At 54.1% G+C, this 20,076-nt stretch overlaps 1 protein-coding gene across 8 annotated transcripts in view; it reads left to right on the top strand.

The window, feature by feature from the left end:
• AFAP1L2 (actin filament associated protein 1 like 2) overlaps nucleotides 1-20,076 on the top strand; it is a 97,254-nt gene that overhangs the window by 71,742 nt on the left and 5,436 nt on the right. For all 8 annotated transcript variants that reach the window (XM_068548610.1, XM_068548615.1, XM_068548612.1 and 5 more), the window contains exons 5-13: nucleotides 2,675-2,765; nucleotides 8,234-8,439; nucleotides 9,630-9,809; nucleotides 10,540-10,629; nucleotides 12,151-12,235; nucleotides 12,741-12,845; nucleotides 15,333-15,544; nucleotides 17,459-17,604; nucleotides 18,466-18,577. In XM_068548610.1, the coding sequence (XP_068404711.1) occupies nucleotides 2,675-2,765; nucleotides 8,234-8,439; nucleotides 9,630-9,809; nucleotides 10,540-10,629; nucleotides 12,151-12,235; nucleotides 12,741-12,845; nucleotides 15,333-15,544; nucleotides 17,459-17,604; nucleotides 18,466-18,577 (1,227 nt within the window). The remainder of the gene's footprint in view (nucleotides 1-2,674; nucleotides 2,766-8,233; nucleotides 8,440-9,629; nucleotides 9,810-10,539; nucleotides 10,630-12,150; nucleotides 12,236-12,740; nucleotides 12,846-15,332; nucleotides 15,545-17,458; nucleotides 17,605-18,465; nucleotides 18,578-20,076) is intronic.

Genomic DNA, 20,076 nt, shown 5'->3' with positions numbered 1-20,076 from the left:
GAGTCACACAGCTCAGATGTGCCAGTGTCAGGATTCGAACCCAGCCCCGGAGGTCAGATTCCTGCCACTGCCCTATCTGCCTCTCTGTATAGATCCATTTATAGATGATTTCACAATGAGAGGCTTGGGAGACTCTCAAGAAACACCCCCTGGTGCTCCAGTCCTAGATGGGAGGGCAGGCCCCCTGTGGGGATAATGACCCAGCAGGAGTTCCCGCAGGAGGGTTCAATCCCCTTCTGTCCTGTTCTAATCATGGGAATCGACCAGAGCCAGATCTTGGGTGCTCAGAGCTTCTCTCCAGATGGGGTCCCCACACCCTCACCAAGACAAGGGTTCCCACACCCCGTGATGGGGAGTGGGGCTTCTTGGAGGCTGGAGCTGGAGGCCCAGCCCCCTCAGGAAGCCTGAGCCCCGGGACCCAAAAGCAGAGACCTTGTCGGGGCCCAGGTAAGGAGACACTTTCCCCTCAGACCCCAGGAAGCTGGCTCTCAGAGGCAGCCCTTCCTCTGGCTGACCGAGGGGCCAGGAATGGCCGAGAGGAGCAGAGACGTCTCTCCAGGCCAGGGGCAGCAAAGGCGAAGGATCATCCACTAGCAGCTACCAGATGTGTCCACCGTGTGCGAGGCCCTCGCCCCGGCGAGGAGCCCAGCCGGAGGTACGGCTCACAGCCGTCCCCCTTCCGCAGCCGGCCCAGAGCGCAGCTGGGCTGCTTAGGAAATGAGCGGATTCTTCTCTTCCTTCCTGCATGCTGTGTGTCGCACCTGCTGGGGCTGCAGGCTGCTCAGAGCCTGCCTCTGGGACTTGGGTCAGCTCTCTCGGTGTCGGGCCAGATGGAGTTAGGAGGATGTGGTATGGGAGCCAGGTGGTGGCGGCCTGGCCTCTGCTGACCCTCTTCACGTGGACCTGCCTCAGCTTGTCGGACAGCAATCCGGTAACCTGGCTCCTGCAGGGCGCCTGGGTTGTGGGGGCCCCCAGACAGTGATGACAACAGCTTCCTCGTACTTGATATGCGCCAGGCCCTGTGGCAGCACCACCACGTTTTGTCTCCTTGAATCCTCAAGACAATTCCAGTACTATTCCGGTTTTACGAAGAGGGAAAGTGAGACCCAGAGAGGCTGTCACATACCCGTGGTTCAGTCTATGGACTCCTAAAGGCTGGATTCAAACCTAGTTACATTCACTCTAGAGATCATATAAATAGATCTAGTCGCCAAGCCACGTTAGACTCGGCTCTGGGGAGGCTGGTTTTGTGCAGCAGCTGCAGGAGCATTACTCTGCCCCCGGGGGGAGCTGGGAACCGACACCCTTGTGGTCCCTGCTGAGTACTGTCCCACGGGGACGTGAGCCCAGGCTGCCTGTTCTCCTACCATCGCCTGGGCCAGGACTAGGGAAGCTCTCTCTGTCATAGGTCCCCCAAAGAAGCTCATTTTCCAAGGCAAAGGTTTCTAGATTTCCCCACCTCCTGCCCCTCTTCCTGGTGGGGCAAGGAATCCCCAGCAGCCCAGGGGTCCGTCCGAGGTCAGGGCCCTGTCTCTCCTACAATCTCCCCGCACCCCCTTTACCTTAAGAGCCTTCCTCTGTCTTCACTTGGCACCCCCCGAAGGTCCAGGCCTGCCCCTTGTGTGGAACACCCAGCACAAGGACTTCTCAAAACCAGGACTGGGAATGCACTTCAGCTCTTGCCATTTCTGTTCTCATCATGAATATTCCCTTGGCCCTCTTCAGGGACTTCGTGATTCAGAAAGACGTCAGAGACTCGTGTGGATGGACACTTACATGTTCATGACCTATATATAGTAATAGTCATGCCACCATCTACCTCTTTTTCTCCCCTGCTATTGCTTATGAGATTACCTTCATAGTCTAGTGCCCATCTTACAGATGGAATAATGGAGGAGAGAACGATTTTCATGCTCTCTTTTTCTCCACAGTTGCATATGTTTTTTATTCTACTCAAATTATGCTCATTCACCCTCATGCCATGTAAGAAATGGCGGGGTTGTCCTGTCCTCTGAGCATCCTTCCTTGGTCCTAAATGTTCATCACACCCTCCAGGCTCCCATGGAGCTCTGACCTTGTCTGTTAAAGCACTTGATAAGGAGCTGTGAGCATTCGCCAGCTAGTTAAGACTTTCTCAGGACTGACTCCTGACCATCTGGCTGTGTCCCTCAGCTAGTCCGTGGGAGCCATCCAGTATCTGCTGAGCAAATGATTGAACTTGTTATGGGAGAAGTTTGGGAGTTAGAAGCCTCTTCCTCTGTGTACCCCTGATCAGCCCCTGTCTTTGTAGAAAGTATATTCTATGTAGAAGCCATCATAGCTACCACGACAGCCTGACACCATCTGGCCTTTCAAGTGTGTTATGTCACGTGTACCATGATATTGTGTGTGTGGTGGGCATCGGAGCCTCATTTTGCAGGGGGCGGGGGGAGTGCTGAGGCTTGGTGAGGTTAAGCAATGCGCCCACAGCCCTCCAGCTGGATGCAAACCAAACACTGTGGATGGGTGGCTGATGGGAGCCACGATAATCCCTGTTCTCCCTCTCGACTTGCTTGACGTCCAAGCTGGGCATTTTTTTCTTCTGGTTCCCTCTCCTTCCACCCAAAGGGTTAATTCCAAGTTGTTCCCAGTGTATCGTATCTGAAAATGTTTGTTTTATTTGTTCATACCACAGATTCCAGAACGGAAGCAGCTCTCCATCCCAAAGATCGAGTCTCCAGAGGGTTACTATGAAGAGGCTGAACCATATGACACATCCCTCAATGGTACATCCTGGGGATGGGGCTCAGAGGGGGTCCAGTCACTTCCTGCACGGATGCCAGTGCCAACTCCTCTGGTGGTGACCGGCACGCTTACCCTGGCTAGAAACACAGGGCAGCCTGGGCGGCTCTTACTAGAGAGCGTGGCCCGAATTGAGAACTGGCCACAGAGCATTTGGCCTCTGGTCTGCTGGGGAGCTGAGACCTACAGCAGACCCAGCCCACCTGCAAGGAGGGGCTCGGGGCGGTCCACAAGGAGCTGGTTTACTGTGTCTGATGCTTTCTGTGGTCCTGCCTGGATGTTGATGGATTCAGCAGAGAAATGTGACAAAGAAGAGGTGTGTTGGCCGAGAGGCACGAGGCCCCGTAAGCAATGGAAATGTGGTCAGGCTGAGCCAGAGCCCAGTTTCCAGGTTCTTACTGGGCTCCCACCGTGTACCCAGCATGCTTCCAGGAGTCAGGAGTTCAGCAGCATGCAGGATTCAGTGGGATTCGGTGGTCGAGGCACTTAGATTCTGCGAGGGAAGACAGACAGCAAATAAACATAGGATGTGTCAGGTGGTGATAACTTGTCAGGATGGAAAGCTGCAGGGGCTGGGTTGGGGCAGGATAGGGATTTTATTTTAGATTAGGCAGGGCCTCTCTGGTAGCATGACCTTGAGCAGATTCCCAAATGAAGTGAGAACTGGGTGGGGCTGATACCTGCAGGAAGAACTTTCTAAACAGAGAGCACAGTACGTGCAAAGGCCCTGAGGCAGGAGAGCCCTTGGCATGTTTGGAGGCCATTGTGGCAGGAGCAGGTTGGGTTGGGGGAGAGAGATGGGAGATGGGGACACAGAAGGCAGCTGCAGGCCTTGGTAGCGACTTTGGCTTTTCTCTGAATAGACTTTTCTCCACCCTTTGGAGGGGAGGGTTGTTTGTGGCTGACCTAACTGAGGTAGATGGCCTTTGCTTTGGGGGCAGGGCTCACGCTGGAGTCATCTGTCCTCGGCCAGTGGTTCTCAGCCTGATAAGGTTGGATCAGAAATGCTCTTGTTGTGGGGATTCTATAACACAGAAAGGCCTTGAAGGTTCTGGAAGAAAGAGATGGTTGTGACCCCATTCTCCCAGGTAGCTGGACTCTGGTCCCCTCACTCTCCCTTTCTTACCTCCTTCTCTTTCCTTCCTTTGTAAGTGAAAGGTCTTTGAAAGCATAAAGCAACTTGCAGACGTCAGCGGTAAGGATCCCTGGTGGTGGGAATGAACTCGGCCGAAGGGGGGCCTTGTTGGTGTCACAAAGAACTGGCCCTGGGATGAGATGGGGCCAGTCACTTGGAGCCACATGGGATTCTTGTCCTCTTTCTTCACACTTTACCTACTGTCTGCGGTCCCGGGAACTGTGTGGGAGGTGAGGGCTTCTTTGGCCCGAAGGAATTTTATTCTAAGAGGCTGGCTTTGTGGGCAGACGTCACTTAGCTTGTGAGGTGTTGCCAAGTCACCGGCCAGACCGTGATTTCAGACTGGAGCTGAGTGCGCGGTGGGGCTGTCTGGGTGCGTCTGCAAGGTGGGAGCAGTGACTCACCCCGCGGAGCACCTCCGTGTGTCTGAAGCCCATCTCTCTGGGGTGTGGCCCGTGCCAGCCGGGGCCTGCCTCCCAGACGCTCCCGGGGGCCTGTTGGTGGGGCAGGCACTTCATCTCAACACAAACAAGCAGTCAGAAGGATCCCGGTGTTTGTCTCTCGACTGGGAGTTCATATTGGTTTTATCCAGAACCGGGGGGTCATCACAAGGTCAGCAAGGAGGGTGGGGAGAAGCCCAAGTTGCCTTTTGTCTCCTGCCAGCCCGAGGACGGAGGATGACTTGTGGGGAGCTGGTCATACTTATCACGAAGAGAGGGCCTCCCCTGCATCATAAGCCGGCCTGCCCTTGGTTCCTGCCTGCTGTCCCCCACACCTGTTTGACCAGTGGGACGCACAGGTCACAACAGCAGAAATGACCACTGGACTCCCGGCCCTTGCTCTACTTCTTTGGCCAACAGCGATTTTGCTGACTTCCTGAAAAAGACCGGTTGCTTGGCCTCTTGGCCTGCTTTATCAGCAGTCCGCTCACTGCCTCCCGGGGTCAGGTCCTCTCTCTGAACAAGTTTAGTAAGTGCCCTGCCTGCCTGTGCAGGAGCTATTAGGTGGAGCTCCTGCATCGCTGGTGTCTCCTGCTAGAGACAGTAGACATCAGTAACGGCAGCTGCTGTAACAAACAACCCCTCTTGCAGCTTAGAGTAACCCAACGCAAATCTGATTCTCACTCACGGAACAGTTCAGCTGGGCGTTACTGGTCAGCAGGCTCCGTCCAGCGTGGGCTCGGTCACCTTCTGAGGCCACAGAGTCCACCACAAAGAAAGGGTGGAGAACCTCTATGTGCTCCTTAAAGGCACCAGCCAGAGTGACACCCAGTGCTTCTACCCACCTTCCACTGGTGGCAGGAAGTCACATCTCTGGATGGGAAGGGGCTGGGAAATGATGTCCTTGGCCAGGCTGGGGTACACCTGACAAGCCCACATCTCTGATGGGAACGCACTAACTTCTGGTGGGAGGGCAGCCGCGTCGCCACAGCTCTTTGTGTCTCTGCATTTGGGTCTGCTGCTCTCTTCATCTTCTCTCTCTTCCTCTTGCCTTTGTCTGTTCTTCTGGATACCACACAGATCATTCTGGCAGATTTCCCCCCAGTGGAGTCCCCAGATGGGTGCAGGTGCCTGAAGGAGTCGTTTACGCCTCGATCACCTTGGGTACTGCTTGTCCCAGAGCGGGAATGCCGGCGATCCCATGTCTGCTGCCTGGCCCTCTCTGAGGCAGGGTGCATGCCCTGAGGGTGGCTGCCGCCCTCTTCCCGTCTTCGTGCATGGGTCCTGCATGCGCACGCCGTGTGCTGTCCCTCTGCAGACCCCTGCCTGTAGCATCCGAACAGACGGCTAGAGGACACAGAGCGTGGCATGGCCGTCCTGCCCCCTGTTCCCGAGGACATGCCGCAGGACACAGTGGGTGCAGTCTCCACCTGGGGACAGCAGAAAGGCGGATGGAATTATCTGAGCAGCCTGCCTTTCACTCCTGTTCATCCTGCGACCTCTAGAAGCCCAGTACCTGTTTAAGAATACCTTACATTTATGGTTGGGCCATGATCACTCTTACAGATAAATAAAACAGTCAATACATTTGCCCTAGATTTCCTCCAAGCTATTTCAGGTAGCATCCCCACTGCCCCTGGAGGCAGAGGGGCAGATGTTAGAATTCTCCATGGAACATGTGGGGCAACCCCAGAAGCACAAAACAGCCGGGGGGCGGGGAGGAGGGGGGAGCATTTGGCCAGCTTCTTCACACTAAACTCTGTAGCCTCGCTTATTAATCTTTATCACTGAAAGAGCTATCCCAATGACTACATCATTCTTATTTCATTTATTGTGCAGCTAATGCAGTGCTGACAAGGGGGACATGTTTTACAGAATCACCCTGATCCTACCACCGGATCAAATCAACTATTTTGAGTTCTCTCTGGGCCTTTCAGTACTGTTCTCTTTGCAGAGATAATTTTAATTGTGCTTTCTCACTTACCGTCTTAAGGAGTGTCTCAAGTTGCAGACTAGTCTTCAGAGCTTTCACTGATGACGGCTGCATGGTACGCTGGATGAAATCAGACTTTCCTGAGTCTCCTTCTGCTGACTATTCAGTAGCACTTGAATGAATATCTTAATGCATGTAACCTTCCCCCCTTCCTTCCTTTTTTAAAAACTAGTTTCTTAGGATAAACTCCCAGCACTGGGATTATTGGGTCAAAGGGTATGAATGTTTTTATGGCTCTCGAAACAACAGGCTGACAGGTTGTTTCCTGAGAGGCTGGCGTTAATTTACGTTGCCACCAGCCATACGAGAGAGTTCAGGGTCCCCTACTGGGTAGCACCACTATTTTCAATCTTTGTTTATTTAATAGGTATAAAATTGTGAACTATGCAACTTTTTTACTAAGCCAGGAAGGGGAGTAATATGACACTGCTTTTCAAGAAGACTGATATTAAAATAGTCAAAGTATTATTTTTAGAAATATTAAAGCAAAATAAAACACATTTTCATTGGCATTGTAGCCAGAGTAACTGTGGCCGTGGCCTCATTCTAATTCAAATGCGGTTCTGTTTTCTTAGTATTGCAGGAACCTAGCTATGCAGGTAGTTTAAGAGGCTTCTGGAGAAGAGAAGATGGGGGACCCATGGGCTGTCTCTTTTCTGATGGGTAATGTGGAGAAGAAAGAGAGGTTTCATTCACTCTGACTCAAGGGGACAGAACGTGTCTGTAGAAGTCACAGGGAAGTAGATGTGACTTTCTGTTAGAGCTGCCCAGTAATGGAAGGACTTGTCCAGCAATCGGGGGGTATGAGCTCCCCGTCCATGGGGGCATTCAAGCAGAGGCTGGGGCAGGGTTACGACAGACAGGATTCCTGTGCTGAGCCAGGGGTTGGACCTGGATCCTGAGGTTCTCCTTTCTCCGTGTCCTGCATTTCGGGGTTTGACTGACTGATTTTTTTCTGCACCTAGTTTTTGTTGGCCTTGAATAGGGTAGTGAGGCCTGGGGAACAGAGAAATTCTTGCAGGGTGATGGAGGCAGAAACCGAGGCATGTGGAGCGGGCATAGGATCGGGTGCAATTTGGTGCGTTTTGGGATTCTTTTAAACAGAATAAAAACGTGAGGGTGGCTCACTGCTAGACAGGAAGGGTATCAGGTGGAGATGAGCAGAAGGGCCCAAGTTCGTGACGGGAGGCGTTCTGTGGGGAGGGAAAGAGAACAGAGCCCGCAGAAGATCAGAGTCGATGTTCCAGAAGGGCTGCGATCGTGACTATGCGGAGAGCCTTTAGGAGTGCGAGCGTGGCCGCCTCCCCCGGAGAGCCAGCTCCTGCTGTGCCTTGTTTCATCTCTTACTTCCAAGGAGCCACTGCTTCCTGCTGTTCCCAGGACAGAACCAGGGACAGGGCAGGCCCAGTGGGCCGCTGCTGGAGGCTCGCCCAGCTCTGGGCTCAGATGGCGACCCTCTCCTCCTGGGTCCTTAGAAGTGATCTCACCCCACTGCTTCATCCTTCCGTGGAGGAAATGGAGGCCCCAAGCAGGGGCACTGGACTTCTCAAGAGCAGACGTCTGAGGGCCGTGTCTGGTCAGAGGTTTCCATGGGGTCTGAGGCGACAGGATTTGAGGAGGAAGAGGGAGACTCCTGGTTTTACGTCACCTGTGTCTGCGGCCGGAGGCAGCATCCAAGGCGCTTTGCTCAGGGGTTTGGGGGGCCGGAAAGTCTGCCTGGGTGTGTGGTTGGTGCCTGTGGGCTGGTCCGAGGGCACGGAGGGGGCGGGGTGGCCTGGGGACCACTGGCTGCTCCTGCCTGCTCCCCTTCCTCCCGAAGGAGCACAGCCTGTTTAGGAACATGCCCCGCCCGCTGGAGCTGTGACGGAGGGCTCTTCCTTGCAGAGGACGGAGAGGCCGTGAGCAGCTCCTACGAGTCCTACGACGAGGACGAAAGCAGCAAGGGCAAGTCGGCCCCCTACCAGTGGCCCTCGCCCGAGGCCAGCATCGAGCTGATGCGTGACGCCCGCATCTGTGCTTTCCTGTGGCGCAAGAAGTGGCTGGGCCAGTGGGCCAAGCAGCTCTGCGTGATCAAGGACACCAGGCTCCTGGTGAGTGCCCTCCTCTCCCCGGAGTGGAGGTGCGGGTGGTCCCTGATGCCAGGTGCTTAGAGCCTGGTACATCAGGGGGTTTCTACTTCTCCCCCAGCCCGAAATCACATGCAGAGCTTCGTGTGCGTGGATGAACGTACTTTCTCTTAAGGAGGAAGGGCTCGTACTTTCAGCAGGCTTTCAAAGGGGTCTGTGATGACCGCCCCCCTCCCCTCCGCCCCCCACCCCCCACCCCGATCCCATCCCACAGATATTTTTTCCGGGGATCATTTTGTCCCCTGGTCTGTGGGCTCCTTCTTCCTTACAGTCCTTTTGGGGCAGAGCCTGCTGCCCAGTCAGGGCTACCCGCCCAGCCCCCAGCCCCCAGCCCCAGCGGCGGCTCCTGCTTTCAGGTGCAGCATGAGAACCACTGGCATCTTCTCAAAAGTTGGAATATTCTGAATGACTGATGATAAGATGAGACACATAAGGGAATCAGAAGATAGTACTCTGACCACAGCCCCGTTTCTTGTTACGTTAAATTAAAATTTGGTTTTATGTCCCAATGTGAAGTTCCATGGAGTCATTATAAACACCCCTTGTTCACTGGTTACAACCCGCCCTGCTGTGTGCAGGTGTTTTTCAGGTAATCCTGTTAAGCAGCCCCGTAAAGAACCTCCATTTTACAAGTGAGAAACAGAGGGGTAATGCATTTTCTCTGGTAGGGAAGAGAGTCGCTTCCTTGCTCTGCTAACACATCATCTCCTAACGAATCGGATGATAAACTTGGCCTTCATCCCCTTTGGGGACCCCTGACTGGGGAAGCCGAGCAAGGAACAGAAGCCGAGAGGCAGAGAACTGGGAAAAGTGCCTTCCACCCTGGAGAGGTGGGAGTTGCCTGCAGAGGACACATTTTAGGAGCCGGCGTGGTCTGCAGTGGGATTAGAGCAGCTTGGATAAGCAGGGCCCTGGGGCATCTCTGTCGAGCGGGAGGAGGAGGCTTGAGGGAGACAGAGACAGCTGCCTGGTCACTCTGACGCTGAGAACACGCGTTGCCAGTGTTGGAGGTGACGGTTCCGCACTTGCACAGGGGTGTCCGGCCTTTGGGTTTGTCGTGCAGAGCCCACCCCTCGGCGGGTCCTGCCCTGCCCAGCGGCCCCCCTCCTCTGCAGAACCCGGCCAAGCAGCGTCTCGCCTCTCCCCTCTTCCAGTGTTACAAGACCTCCAAGGACCACAGTCCTCAGCTGGACGTGAACTTGCTGGGCAGCAGTGTGGTGCACAAGGAGAAGCAAGTGCGGAAGAAGGAGCACAAGCTGAAGATCACACCGATGAACGCCGACGTGATCGTGCTGGGCCTGCAGAGCAAGGACCAAGCTGAGCAGTGGCTCAGGGTGAGGGAGGCGCCCGGCTGCGGGGGCAGTGGGCCTGCTCCGCTCTGGGGCTCCCAGGGGCTCCCCAGCCTTTTCAAAGGGATGGCTGTGGTCAGGGGTAAAGTGTCTATGATCCTTCAAGTTCGCCGGGCTTCCTGCGTCGTCAGTGGTAGCGATCCGTCTTAGGGAAATGGATCGCAGGGCCAGGTCTGCGACCTTCTCAGCCACCTGGACTTGGGCTCCAGTTGAAATCCACTTGCCTTCTGGCCTCCAGCGAGGCATCGCCAGCCAGTTCAAAGGCTCCTTCCCGGGGGAGCTGGGGTGGACGGTGACAGGCATGTCTAGGAGCCTGGCCTGGACCAAGGCAGCGTCCAGGCTGGAGTCCCAGGCAGCACGCAGACCCCCCCCACAGAGAGCCCCACGGCCCCCAGGAGCCAGAGAGCCATCTGGCAAATGTGGGTTTTTACCCCCGCAGCGAACAGCCACCCCTGCCCAGGATGGGGTGAGAGGGGGCTCGAGGAGCTGAGGGCTGGCTGCCCTGGCCCTGTTTGGGCTTTGCTGCCAACCCTGCCCCCTGCCTCCCCGCCCCGCTTCCCTGGCACGCCACCAAACACCTGGGGGCCTGCAGGAGACAGGGCCTAAGGAACACGCCCCCTCCCCGGCTGGGTCCCGAGGCCACACGTGGCTAGGGGGGGCTCCAGCTTTGGTCTGGCCGTGAGTGCAGGCCTGAAGGGTCTTCCTCTTCCTTCAGGTCATCCAGGAGGTGAGTGGCCTGCCTTCTGAAGGAGCTTGTGAGGGAAACCAGTGCACCCCAGATGCCCAGCGCCTGAGTTGTCCGAAAGTAAGCCTCTATCCTGCCTGAAAGAGAGTTCAATTCCATTTTTGTCTCCATAAAATTAAAGGCGTTAAGATGGGGAGCTTTGCTCTTGCACTTCAGCCCAATTGGTAAGAAACATACAGTGCTTGGCTAAGGGCAGTAGCTTCAGCTTGGCAGGGAAACTGATGAGAATGATAGAAGCCTACAATATTTTCTTGCTTGGGGGAAGGTTTATTGGGACAAAAGTCACTTTGCCTCTGTTCTTGGGCAGGGAGATTTATTTTTCGAGGCTCTTCCTTCCCACTTAGCCCCCAGTAGATCTTCAGGGGCAACCGTCTGGCTGTGGACCCCAACCAAAGGGCCCTACTGCTGATTTGCATGGAGCTGTGGGACCCCTGCTTTAGGGTCAAAGTTGAGAAAGTTGGGCTGGGTGCTGGCCGAGGGGAGGGCTGTCACTGCGGGGTCACATTCCATGTCCCCAGGTGGGTGCCCGGAAGCCTGCTGTGCACAGAGGGTCCCTGTGGCTCATCTTGGGGTCCCCACCCGCGGCAGGGAGGGAGGCAGAGGGTGGGCAGAAGCCTTGAACAGGGAGGAGGCCCTCTGCTCTTTGGGAAGGCACGGGCCACCCCCATGGAGGAAAACCCACAGCCTTCTAGAGTGACGGAAGGGGGGCTGATGTTTTCGTTCTTATTCATTCCTTGGTCATTGACAAGAAAACGAAAGTCAGAGTAAACTTGGAGATTCCTTCCCATTGGGGTGAGAAACAAGACCTCTCCCTAAAGACCCAGCACACAGATTCCCTGGCCAGGTACAGCAGTCCTTGGTCCTCACCGAAGGCCTTGTTGATTGGGAGTCGCTGGGCTTGTTTTCCAGAGGTCTGGAGTCAGTGGTTCTAGAAGAAGCCTGATTGGAATCTTCTGAGTGTCTACTCTAGGGACTGTCTCTAGTCCCCCAACAGCCCTGAGAATGCAGACAGGGGTGTTATCCCAATTTTACACACATGCAGGGTGGGGCTCAGAGAGGCCCTGCCGCACTAGAGAATGCTCCAGGTGGGATTCGAATCGTGGTCTGACCCTGTGAGGACAAGCCAGCCCTTCTCCAAAGCCTGCCGTGTTGGTAGTACAGTCAATTCTCAAAAGACGTCCTCACGCTCCTGGTATGGGTGGGTCCCAGCCTGACAGTCAGCTTCGGTTGCGATGCAGACTTTCACGCACCCGGGGGCTGGCTACCTGCCCTGCCCACTGGCTACGGAGCCGCTGTCACACCAAGTGGAGCAGTCATCTTGAGAACTCATGATCAAGGGTATGTGGTGGCCTGAAGAAGGGAAAGATGCTCTGGGATGGGGTGGGGAACCTCAGAAGGGAAGGCAAAGGCAGGTCCTTTAGGGAGCCCCAGGGAAGCCTGGCCATGTCCCACCAGTGACTTGGACTCCAAGGTGACCCCTAGCCTACACCCAAGAGTCATCTATTATTTTCCCTTAAATTGTGGTCTCCCAGGTAACCATTCCCAGGCAAGATCACCCACTTGTCTTTCTCTCTTCCACAGCCAGATGTAACTGAGAAGTACCTGTCAGCCTCGGAGTATGGAAGCTCCATAGATGGCCACCCTGAGGTCCCGGAGACCAAAGATGGTACACACGCTCTGGCTCTCGGCCTAGGGTTGGGAGGGGGTGGTATCCCAGGCTGTGAGGCTCGGCTGTCTGGCTCAACCCTACTGAGTTTTAACAGCTAATTCCAGCATGCCGCCGATTTCCAAACTGCTTAGAAACATACAGCCGATAGATCCCGGAAAAAGGGAGAGAGGACCAAACTGAAGTTACGTTTCATGAATCGCTGGGGGTGGAATATTCTTTCATCTCTTCTTGTTTGCTAACCCTAGTTCAGATCTCTCTGAGCCAATTCAGTCTGTAAAGATTCTCCAGTGCTGACATGTTCTGTAAGAGAGCTTGGTGTGCCTCTAGAGACACCTGACTGGCCTGTGGACCCAAGTTTGGGGCACAGACCTGTGTGTGCGCGCGTGCGCGCACAGGGAGGGGCAGACAGGACAGGGACAGGTCTGCAAATTTTTCCATCTTCCACGAGGGCACGTTGGTAGGCTGCGTGCAAGGCTGAAGGTTTTTTCTCTCATCTTGACAGTCAAGAAGAAATGTTCTGCTGGCCTCAAACTGAGCAACCTAATGAACCTGGGCAGGAAGAAATCTACCTCGCTGGAGCCTCCGGAAAGGTCCCTCGAGACATCCAGTAAGACTCACAGCCGCCTCCTGGGCCAGAGGGCGGGCTCCCCCGCTGGGCCGCAGCCCGTCTCCAGGAAGGCAGCTCAGTCGGCCAGGGCAGGGATTTGGGGTTTTGCTCTAGGCACGTCTTGGGCGAGTGAGCCCACGGTCCACGGTTTCTGCTGATCTTCGCTGCAGGTAGCTCTTTATGCCTCACCAGACCCTCTTGCTGCAGTGTGCGGAAGTGAAGGGTAATTGACGGCTGTCCTCCTAACAGTCTTTAAAGTTATATGTTCATTTGATCAATGTGTACGGAGCACGGTAAGCACGGTGTTAGGGAAAGGGGCCCAAGCAGGTGGAGGACACGGTCCTGAGAGCTTACAGCTCAACAGAGATGATGGCCTTATACCCATAACCACACACTGTGCCGTCTTAGTAGCTACAAGGACTCGGGGACGGAAAGAACCTTTCTTACTCTGTAGACAGAGATGGATGGCTTCCTGGACCTGAGCTGCCAAGGCCGGGCGGGAGCTAAACAGTCTGGGATGGCCCCCGCGGGCAGGAGCAAAGACTCTGAGAGGGCAGTGGTAAGACCCGTTAAGGGGATGACAAAAGCCCGTGTCGCTGGTACAGAGGGGATGTGTGGGTGCTGGGAGGCCCTCCAGGTCATCTCTGCTGCCCTTACTCGGCCTCGAGGAAACTGATGACAGGAGAGAGAGACAGAGAGAGAGACCTTTCCCAGAAAATATCCTGGCTTCCAACCCAAAGCTCATTGCTATACTTACCCCTCCGGGGCCTGAAGGCCACTACTGTCCATCTTTGGGCCTTTTCCTCCTCCTCATGGAACCCATGTACCAGCCCTGGGCTCTTTTCCTGAGTCCCAGTTCAGCTCTGTGTTTTGCAGCTGGCAGGGTGGGCTGGTGGAACAGGAAGGCAGCAGCAGACAAGGCCCTACCTTTGGAGCCTCCTGCTTCTCTGGCCAGGGTGCCGGGTAACGGCCCAGCTCTGCCAGCCCCTGTGGCCTCAGAGGGCACGGTGTTGGGCCTGGGAGCCTGGTCCCAGTGAGTCACTTTGGGAGATGTGGCTGGGTTCTTGCTGGCAGTTACTCAGCAGGGAAGCATGCTCCTGTCCCCTGTGGCTGGGGAAGGGCCAGAGAGAACATAGATACTCTCCTTCCCAGGACTCGGTGTCTGAGCTCCCCACCTCTTTGGTCCAGAGAATTATGATGGGCGAGTGGGGCGCCTGCCTGAATGAGCCAGAGTTCCTAGGTCCTGGGCTCACATTCTTCCACTTTGCTACTGTGATGTGATGGTCTCGTGGCCCTGAGAAATTCACGATCCCCACTGAGTGTCCAGCACTGGACTGGGTGTGAAGGTGGCCGTGTACTTTGACCCTGTTGCATGGGCCTAGTTCTTCCCAGCTAAGGTTCAGAGCAGCTGCCGGTCCATTAGGATGGAGAAGGCATCCGCTTTGTAAGCCAACGCCTGTGGGAAGGTGAGCAGCACAGAGAGATGTCAACCCACGGTGTGTGGGACAGGCAGGCAGAGGGGCCTGAAGACTGGATGTTTACTGATCTTTCCAGCCCCAGGGACAAGGCTGTGCTTGGCACACGGTGTCAGCTCCATAAACATTCATCTAAGTTGGGGAGGAAGCTGAACCCAACACATGCAACCATTTAAAAACAAGAAAGGCCTACGTGATGGGTGCACCCAGCACTGGCAGCCCCCGTGTGCCGGCGGAGAAAGAAGGGCTCCCTGGTGGAGAGGCCAAGGGGCACAGACCCAGGCGCTGGAGACGAACGTGGCAAGTTCCTGCCCTTGACAAGCTCTGTGTCCAGTTGGGAGGCTGGCATGGAAGCAGAGAATGTCACTGTTCCAGGACTCGTGTTCTGAAGGCCGACAGAGCAGGGAGGGCAGGACCCAGGAGGGCCAGCCACCTCTGGGAGGATGTGGAGGAGCTGGCCGAGGGGAGGAGGCCTTTGCAGGCTGAGACCGAGCGACCGGGGATGGCAAGGTGTCAGGGGAGCTTCGGGAACTAAGGCTGTGGAGGTGAGGGGATCGCACCTGTGGCCAGGACACCCTGGCTGGGGCGAGCTTCCTGCAGGTGGCCTGGGCCGGCAGGGGCGGGGGAAGGGCTCCTGCAGAGCAGTGGCATGGAGCCGGGAGACAAGGAGGCCGGGGTGGGGGAGCCAGCCTCGGTCCTGCACACACACACACACGCACACGCAGGCACGCACACACGCGCACACACACTCTCTGCCTGGTCTAGGCCAAGGCATGACTCACTTCCCTCCGGACAGGCCTTTTTCAAAACCCAGTAGCACGGTGTTGCCCACCTTCAAAGGATCTAGCAGCTAACGCAAAGGAGAACTCACAGCCTCTACGAGGCAAGAAGGTCTCTCGGGCAAAGCACGGCAAGCCTTGGAGCCGAGATCTGGAGGAGCCTCTCACGGGGTCCGGAGGCAAGGGCAGCCCTCAGCCACCCACCGGCCCTGAAGCCGCGTCCCCCCCCGCAGGTTACCTGAACGTGCTGGTGAACAGCCAGTGGAAGTCGCGCTGGTGCTCTGTCAGGGACAGTCACCTGTACTTCTACCAGGACCGGAACCGCAGCAAGGCGGCCCAGCAGCCCCTCAGCCTGGTGGGCTGTGAGGTGGTGCCGGACCCGAGCCCTGACCACCTCTACTCCTTCCGCATCCTCCACGACGGCGAGGAGCTGGCCAAGCTCGAGGTACCGCTGGCCCTTTGGCTGGGGTGCGAGTGGGGAGGCACGGCCAGGGCAGAGGTCGTGGTCACGGCTGCTTGCCGCAGGTTCTGAGGACCGCAGTCCTACAGTGGGAGAGTCAACTTAGCCACCCTTTATTTTTACTTCCTCTGCCTGAGATTGTTTGCGTTTTAAAAAAATTTCCATTCCCTTTCTGACCTCAGGGTGGTTGTGTTATAGGAACGGGACAATGAGCTACTTCCTGCACTTAGGGCAGGAGGCGTATTTATAACTCCCAGAGCTGCTGGAAAAACTTTCTGGGGACTCAAAGCGGGTTTGTGATTTCGTTTGTGTATCACCAGATGGGGGCCAGTACATAAAAATGCTGACTGTTAGGGCTTATCTGGGGGGGAATAATAAGGTTTGTGACACAGTTACATTATTCCCACTCCCCATCCTCTGTTCGATGTTATGTTACATTTACAAAAGTAAGAGGTGACCTAGTGCCTTGCAATGAGCCGGGCAGGCCTGAGCCAGAGGGCTTTACAGGCACTTAAGCACACACCCCAGTTCACCCCTGTTCATCTAGTCCTGTATCCAGGGGTCTTCATCCAGATTTTGCTCCAATACTGCCCTCTGGTGGCTAAAAGATCCACATCCCAATTGCTTCCCAGGGACAAGCTTGTATTCATTCCTGCACCCATCCATCCCGTTGACAGATACCTATTCAGCACAGTGACACGGTGAACAAGACAGACTCCCTGTTGTGGAACTTACACGCTAGTACGAGAGTGAGATATTATTCAGTGGTTGCCCAACTGATTACTTAGTAATCACTCAGCAGTGGGGCAGGCGCTATGAATAGGTAGGAAAGTTTGCGTGCTGGGCGGATGGGGGCTGGTGTAGGGAGAGCCTGTGGGAAAGGTGGGGAGGGAAGGGGGGTCGGATCCTAAGAGCAGTGGGAGACCCTAAAGGGTTTCAAGGGAGGGTGGCATGTTCAGATTTGGAATCCAAGGTTCTTCCTCCAGCTGCTGGGTGGGGGACAGAGGACAGGGGGACAGGAAGGGATAAAATGAGACCCGTTAGGAAGCTGTTACCATCGCCCAGGGCAGGGATGGTGGCAGCAGGAACTAGAAGCAGCCCGTGAAAAGCTGTATTGAGAAATCCACTTGAAAATGAGTGGGGAAAGGAAACCAGCTAAATGTCAAACTGCACTTTCAGCTGCCCCTCTGATCGCGGGAAAAGAGCAATAAGGTGGCAGAGCTGTGTTGTGTAATGCCAGCATGGTGACTTTTTCCTCATGAAAGTAAACCTGTAGTATTTATAGAATTCCCAGTTCTTTCTCATTATAAAGCCCAGAAACCCTGTTGGCATTTTAATAGAAATACTCAATGTAATACATATTTGATTAGAATGCATTGTCCCCTGGAGAAAATCAGGCACCAACTTCACTGGAATTTAGTTCACGATTTGTCAGAGCCAGCTGACCTGGTGTAACGTGTATAAGACATCTTGACTATTGAAACCATAAACAAAAATAAATTTGAATTTTGTTATTTCTTAGGGATCCAGGTAGTCTTGTATAAATGGATTAGGGTTGTAAACTGAAATGTGATCATTCATAAAATAGAGGTGTCGACCTAAAATACACACATTTTAACAGTCCTCTCCTGGTCCGTTAGCCTTCCAGAAGTACGTGTTTATAAACATCACATGTGATACTTGGGACAAATGTCCACAGCATCATTGAGGTGGCACCAGGGTGTCACTAGTAGCAGGAAATATCATTTGGGGTCCCTGGGGGATAGGATATGCTAGTGAAAATGAAGAGCATGGCCCCAGGGCTCTCAGAGGCCTTGCCCGGGGTGGGCATCAGGGCAGGGGTGGGGCACCAGGCAGCACACTCCGGCCCTGCTCACGTCCCTCTCGGCCTCCTCCCAGGCCAAGTCTTCCGAGGAAATGGGCCACTGGCTAGGCCTCCTGCTTTCTGAGTCGGGCTCCAAGACAGACCCAGAAGAATTCACTTACGACTACGTGGATGCCGATAGGGTTTCCTGCATCGTAAGCGCCGCCAAAACCTCTCTGCTGTGAGTATTAAGGGGCCTCCCGCTTTGCACCCTCCCACTCCCAGCCATGCTTCTAGACCGAGGCCCAGGCTGGCCTCTGGTGGTCAGTCGAGCAGAGCGGCAGCTGGGAGCTCAGGGTGGGCCCTGTTCTACCCAGCAGCAGGCAGGCCAGGGCCAGGGAGCAGCCCTGCAGGAGGCCCAGCAAAGAGCTGAGCCAGGCCTCTGGCCCGGGGGCAGCCACAGCATCCCTGGCTCTCATGAGACGCTATCCAGCTCTTGAAGGCAGAGTTGGCACCTTTCCTGGCCTTCTGCTTTCCTTACTGTGAAGGCAGCACTTTCCCATGGCTCCATCGCTGGGTCCCAGCACACCCTAGAATAAGCAGGGCAGGGGTGGTACTTCTGCTTCCTAGATGAGCAAACTGGGACTCGGGGAGAAGTGGTCCTGCGTCGGGGGGCGGGTAGAAGTAGCATGGGTAGAAGCCGGCTGAGCCAAAATGGGGAAAGCAACTGGTCTGTGCTGGACAAGTGTATTGTGAAGATGAAGCGAGAAAGGATTTTGTTGTCGTTGGAAGGAGATCCTGAAAAGGAGAAATCAGGGCAAGAAGATGGCAAAAGGATTCCAAGAGGGGAGGGGTACGGGGCGAGGGAAGTTTGTTTTTAGGGAAGAGAAATTTGGAACCAGGAGTTCTAGTAAGAAGGCCCTGGGGAGAGAGGGAGGGGATACCCCTAAATAATTGAATTTGTTTTAAGATGAGGTCAGAGCTAGTCCCCAGGCCTCCTGCACAGCCCACAGATTTCTCTGCACGTCTCATTGTTATGAATCCTTTGAGACTGGTGGCTTTTACCACCCTGTCCTGAATCCTCTTTCGCCGTGTCTTCCAGACTGATGCAGAGAAAGTTCTCAGAGCCGAACACTTACATTGACGGCCTGCCCAGCCAGGATCACCAGGAGCTGCTGTATGATGACGTGGAGGTGTCGGAGCTGACGGCAGTGGTAAGGACGCCGGCTGGGCTGCAGCCTGGGGCTGCCCGTCCTCTTCCTGCCAGACCTCAATGCCTCAACGCCAGAGATCGTTAGATGGTCCCTAAGAGGAATGGACTCCAGGTCACCCTCAGGGCCATCAGTGCAGAAACCGAGGCGCAATGAGGTCATATTTTGTATAGTGGGGTGGTGCCGTCTGCGTGGCTTGGGGACTTGTCTAGATAAAACAGCTGGTTAATCACCCTGGTCAGTGCCAGGGGTGCGGGGTGTGGCGGTGCGATGGGGAGCAGCAACACCATTAGCCTTTTTTGAAAATTGAAGTATAGCTGATTTGCAATATTCTATTAGTTTCAGGTTTACAGCACAGTGAGTCAGTATTTTCATAGATTATATGCCATTAAAAGTTATTACAAAATAATGGCTGTAATTCCCTGTGCTGTACAATATATCCTTGTTGCTTATCAACATAGCAGTTTGTATCTCTTTGATACATAGCAGTTTGTATCTCTTAATCCCATACCCCTATCTTGCCCTTCCTGCCTACCCTCTCCCCACTGGTAACCACTGGTTTGTTCTCTGTATCTGTGAATCTGTTTGTTTTGCTATATTCATTTGTATTATTTTTTAGATGCCACATACAAGTGATATCATACAGTATTTGTCTTTCTCTGACTTATTTCACTAAGCATAATATTCTCTAGGTTCATCCATATTGCTGCAAATGCCAGAATTCCATCCTTTTTTATGGTTGAGTAATATTCCGTGTGTGTGTGTGTGTGTGTGTGTGTATACACACACACACACATATATAATGCATACATACACCTTCTGTATCCATTCACCTGTTGGACACTAGGGTTGCTTCCATATCTTGGCTACTGGAAATAGTGCTGCTGTGAACACTGAGGTGTGTGTAGCTTTCCAAATTAGTGCTTTCGCTTTTTCTGGATATATACCAAGGAGTGGAATTGCTGGATCAGATGGTAGTTCTGTTTTACTGTTTTGAGGAACCTCCGGTACTGTTTTCCATAGTGGCCACACCAGTTTACATTCCCACCAACAGTGCACAAGGGTTCCCTTTTCTCCACATCCTTGCTAACATTTGTTATTTATAGGCTTTTGAAGATAGCCACTCTTGACAGGTGTGAGGTGGTATCTTGTGGTGGTTTTGATTCGCATTTCTCTAATAATTAGTGATACTGAGCATCCTTTCATGCGCCTATGAGCCATCTGTATGTCTTCCTTGGAAAAATGTCTGTTCAGGTCTTCTGCCCATTTTTTGATTTTTTTTTTTATATTGAGTTGTATGAGCTATTTCTATATTTTGGATATTAACCCCTTGTGGGCCATATTATATGCAAATATTTTCTCCCATTCCATAGGCTGTCTTTTCATTTCATCAGTGGTTTCCTTTGCTGTGCAAGAGCTTTTAAGTTTAATTAGATCTCATTTGTTTATTTTTCCTTTTATTTCTTTTGCCTTAGGAGACAGATCCAAAAAACATATTGCTA

This window comes from Eschrichtius robustus, chromosome 7, assembly GCF_028021215.1.
Source record: "Eschrichtius robustus isolate mEscRob2 chromosome 7, mEscRob2.pri, whole genome shotgun sequence".
Lineage (NCBI taxonomy): Eukaryota > Metazoa > Chordata > Mammalia > Artiodactyla > Eschrichtiidae > Eschrichtius > Eschrichtius robustus.
The sequence above is the reverse complement of the archived record's forward strand: the minus strand, read 5'-3'. Positions and strand labels throughout refer to the sequence as shown.